This window comes from Mandrillus leucophaeus, unplaced genomic scaffold, assembly GCF_000951045.1.
Source record: "Mandrillus leucophaeus isolate KB7577 unplaced genomic scaffold, Mleu.le_1.0 Scaffold845, whole genome shotgun sequence".
Taxonomy (NCBI): domain Eukaryota; kingdom Metazoa; phylum Chordata; class Mammalia; order Primates; family Cercopithecidae; genus Mandrillus; species Mandrillus leucophaeus.
In genome coordinates, this window is record NW_012109197.1 from 128,805 (window position 1) to 132,840 (window position 4,036).

Sequence of the window (4,036 nt, forward strand, 5' to 3'; positions counted from 1 at the left end):
CGCCCTCCCGCAGAGCCCTCCGCCGACCTCCTGGTGAACCTGAGCCGCTGCCGCCGCCTCATCGTGGTGCTTTCCGACGCCTTCCTGAGCCGGGCCTGGTGCAGCCACAGCTTCCGGTGGGTCCCGCACGGGGTTGGGTGGGACTCAGCTTAGCACCCACCCCCCTGACGGTCCCGCCCCGCAGGGAGGGCCTGTGCCGGCTGCTGGAGCTCACCCGTAGACCCATCTTCATCACCTTCGAGGGCCAGAGGCGCGACCCCGCGCACCCGGCGCTCCGCCTGCTGCGCCAGCACCGCCACCTGGTGACCTTGCTGCTCTGGAGGCCCGGCTCCGTGGTGCGGAGCAGGCGTGGGGGGGCCGGGGCGAGCGGCGGTTTGGAGATGGGCGGTGCCCGGGCTCCAGGCGGGGACCCCTCCGTGGGGAGCTCTGCGGCACCACGCTTTCTGAATGGGCCCTGGGGGGAGGTTCCGCTGCCTGGGACCCCGATGCAGGGAGCGGCCCTTGAGGGCCCCGGAGCCACGGAATAGCTGTTGCAGGACGTAAAACCCATGGGCAGGGGGCCAGAACGCCAGGGGCTTCCGAGGTGTTCACACCTGCGAACCGCCCCAACCTGGCCCCCAGACTCCTTCCTCCGAGTTTTGGAAAGAACTACAGCTGGCGCTGCCGCGGAAGGTGCATTACAGGCCGGTGGAAGGAGACCCCCAGACGCAGCTCCAGGACGACAAGGACCCCATGCTGATTCTTCGAGGCCGAGTCCCGGAGGGCCGGGCCCTGGACTCAGAGGTGGACCCTGACCCTGAGGGAGACCTGGGTATGCCCGCCCAGCCCCACTCTCCGACTGGAGAAGCTCAGCACAGGGCGGAGTGGGGAGAGGCACAGGGCAGAGGGCCTGGAGGGGGCCCCAGGTGGTGAGGACTCTTCCTGGCACCGAGGGCCCCTGCACCGCCTCTCTGCCCGGGAGGTGCTTGGCCCTCGGTCTGCCTGGGAACTTCCTGGGCCTCACAGGCCATCACAGCAGGGGGTGAGCAGGGGCAGCCCCTGGCAGTGGGTCTGGGCCAAGGCTGTGGGTGGCCACCTCAGGCGTATCGGTCTCCCCATCCCAGGTGTCCGGGGGCCTGTCTTTGGAGAGCCATCAGCTCCACCGCACACGAGTGGGGTCTCGCTGGGAGAGGGCCGGAGCAGTGAAGTGGACGTCTCGGACCTCGGCTCGCGAAACTACAGTGCCCGCACAGACTTCTACTGCCTGGTGTCCAAGGATGATATGTAGCTCCCACCCCAGAGTGCAGGATCACAGGGACAGCGGGGGCCAGGGCTGGGGGATCGATCCTCTGCTCAGCAGGACCACACCCCCTGCCAGCAGCCCTGGGACTCTGGGGAAAAGGCTGTGGCCTCAGGGGTGCCTCCCAGTGCCAGAAAATAAAGTCCTTTTGGATTCTGCCTGGGCGTCAGTCTCCTCCCATGCGGCAGAAGGTTTCGGTTCGGCTCCCCTCTGTGGCTCTCTCAGCCCTCCACCCCTCCCTCTCTCATCCCCACCCCACAAATCACCAAATCTGCCCTCTCTCCATCCCCCTTCCTAAGCCAGCTCAGGCATGTCCCGTGCTCACAGTAGCCTCCTTGGGCCTCCCTGCCTGGTGACGTGACTGTTCCTAGACCCTTCCCATGCAGGCAGATTCTGGACGGAGCAGGCCCCTTAGAGACCTCAAGTTCTGAGCTTCACAGAAGATTTCTGTTTTAAAAATATCCACAGTGACTTCACAAATAAATGGCCTGGCACTGGGTGAGATGGATGGAGGTGTCCAAGAGCCTACTCGCCCCCAGACCTCAGGCAGCCAGTGTGAGAGCCCCTGGTCCAGGCAACTCCGGGCCCAAGGTGGGCGGAGAGGGAATTGGGTTCTTTTACTGAATGAGTATAGCCCACGAGGCAGCCCCCCTCTTCCCACTCCGGTCACCCTCTGCTCTTGAGGCCCCCAGCTCTGCTCCATCTGTGTCTGTGGTGCACCTGCTGCCCACCCTGTCCCCTCTCGGCCCTGAGGTGTCAGCTGTCCCTCTGCTGGGCTCTCCGTGTCCTGCATCTTCTGACCTTGGGAGGCTTGTGTGTGAGCCCAGGGGGTGGGTGTCCTCAGGAGCAGGGGGGTGCCTGGGGACACCTCACGTCCCAGGATCATGCTGCCAGCCACAGGGTCGGGCCAGCCATGGAAGGACACAGGGCAGTGACTGTTCATGGCCATCTTTATTCCCAGTGCTGGCTATCCCAAGATACTGCCAGGCTACGGCCAGCCCCACCTCTGCCAATGTGACTGGATCACCACCCCATACCCCAGAGCAGCCTCGAGCCCTGCCCCACCCCTGCCCTGCAGAAGCCAAGTCCCCAGCTATAAGCCCCTGCCCCTCCTGGTGGCCCAGGACTCTCAAAGGTGCACACAGGGGTCCTAGCGAGGGGCCCCTCGGTCATCAGCCTTCTCCTCCAGGCTGGGCCGCCCAGCAGCCCGGAGCTGAGTCTGTCCCTCGGACGCTGGGCCACGTCACCTTCTCCTCCTCCAGGAGGCTTCACCTATGGGCCCAGGAAGTCCTCCTTCCGATAGCCCTTCTACAGTGGAGAGAGGCCCAAGGTCAGGGTGCATGTCTGCCCGTGCAGCCCTCTGCCCTCTGTCCCTCCTGCAGTGTGCGGGGTGTGGCCCGGACCCTTCCCCTCTGGGTCCCTGGTCTCCATTCTCCCATTGGCCTCTTCACTGTCTGCTCCATGTGGGTTTCTGTGACCCTCCCCCGGCATCCCATGCCCTGCACCCGGGTCCCTGCTCGCTCTGGGCTGGGGAGACGTACCGCCCGGAAGTCACGGTGGAGCTTGTTGTACTGCCACAGGTTGGCCAGGAGGCTGGACGCTGCCCGGGAGGACTTCTCACTGTCGGGGCTGAGGGTGGAGGGGAGTCAGGAGGGGACACACAGCCAGGAAGCAGGGTGGGCTGGGAGGACCCCTGGCCAGGCTGCTGAATGCCTGGGTCGGCCCCTACCTGTCCCGCTTCTTCTTGATGAAGATGAGCTTTCGGAGCCCGTCAAAGTACAGCAGGTCTCGGGCGGCAATGGGGCTGGCCACCACCAGGTTGTTGAGCACAGCTATGATGTTGACCAGCACCTCGGCTGGGGGCGATTTCTCACCCACACTGCCCGGCAGCTTCTCGATCAGGTGGCTCACCACCTTCGTGGCTGTGGGAGGCCGGGGGTCAGTCTACACCCCTACTCCTGGCCTCCTGGGCACCTGGGGTCCCCTGCCTCCCTCAGGGAGCTGGACTGACTCCAGTGGCCTGAAGCCCACATGTAAAGACAAAATTGATGTGTGGGCCCAGCAGGGCGGGGACGAGGGTCTGCCTGACTCACACATCTCATCCTTGTTCCTAGCATTCCGAGACAGGTTTCGGATGAGGCCGGTCAGTGAGCGCAGCTGGTGGTGGTCTGCGGTCCGGACGCGGTCTAGCAGGGGGTTCAGGATACGCTCCTGCTCCAGGGCCAGGCGGCTCAGCACCCCCGCCCACTGTGGGGAGGGAGGGTGTGAGCCGTGACTGGAGGCCTCAGACCCTCACCTGGGGGAGTCCTGCAACAACGGGGTCGCTGCATCCTCCTGCCACCCTCAGGGGGACCTCTGCTTCCGCCTTTGCCCCCCAGTTGGGGACATCATCCGCAGCCTGGATCAGGTGCCTCCCTTCAAACCCAGGGCAGAACTTCCAGTCCTCCCAGGACCCAAGGCCTGCCCCACTGGGACACTGACCTCGGAGGCTCCGCGGGCCCCCTGCGTCCCCTACTTCCTCCCCTCCCTCTTTCCCCTGCCCTCCCCCCCCACAGCATGAACCCCTGGGAGCCCCTCGGGTCTGGGTTGGGTGCCCCACCCTGCGGTCGCCTGCCGTGATGTTCTGCAGCGCCCCGGCGGCGGCCTCTGTCGTGTGCCGGTTGAGCTCGCAGCGCTGCAGCAGCCGGTTGTACAGCCCCACGATCTGGGGGCTCCACAGCCACTCGAGGCCCTTGGGGTCCTTGGACACCTCTGCGA

General features: G+C 65.5%; 2 protein-coding genes across 2 annotated transcripts in view; one reads left to right on the top strand and one right to left on the bottom strand.

Moving 5' to 3' along the window:
* The window catches only part of SIGIRR (single immunoglobulin and toll-interleukin 1 receptor (TIR) domain), a 7,006-nt gene extending 5,569 nt beyond the window's left edge, over nucleotides 1–1,437 (top strand). The window contains exons 7-10 of the mRNA XM_011968476.1: nucleotides 14–116; nucleotides 185–335; nucleotides 622–811; nucleotides 1,104–1,437. Coding sequence (XP_011823866.1) covers nucleotides 14–116; nucleotides 185–335; nucleotides 622–811; nucleotides 1,104–1,267 — 608 coding nt within the window. The 3' untranslated portion in view covers nucleotides 1,268–1,437. The remainder of the gene's footprint in view (nucleotides 1–13; nucleotides 117–184; nucleotides 336–621; nucleotides 812–1,103) is intronic.
* Nucleotides 1,438–2,211: 774 nt separating this feature from the next.
* Nucleotides 2,212–4,036, bottom strand: part of PKP3 (plakophilin 3) — a 14,375-nt gene continuing 12,550 nt past the window's right edge. The window contains exons 9-13 of the mRNA XM_011968495.1: nucleotides 3,879–4,034; nucleotides 3,373–3,526; nucleotides 3,009–3,201; nucleotides 2,821–2,908; nucleotides 2,212–2,587 (exon numbers count right to left, since the gene is read on the bottom strand). Coding sequence (XP_011823885.1) covers nucleotides 2,552–2,587; nucleotides 2,821–2,908; nucleotides 3,009–3,201; nucleotides 3,373–3,526; nucleotides 3,879–4,034 — 627 coding nt within the window. The 3' untranslated portion in view covers nucleotides 2,212–2,551. The remainder of the gene's footprint in view (nucleotides 2,588–2,820; nucleotides 2,909–3,008; nucleotides 3,202–3,372; nucleotides 3,527–3,878; nucleotides 4,035–4,036) is intronic.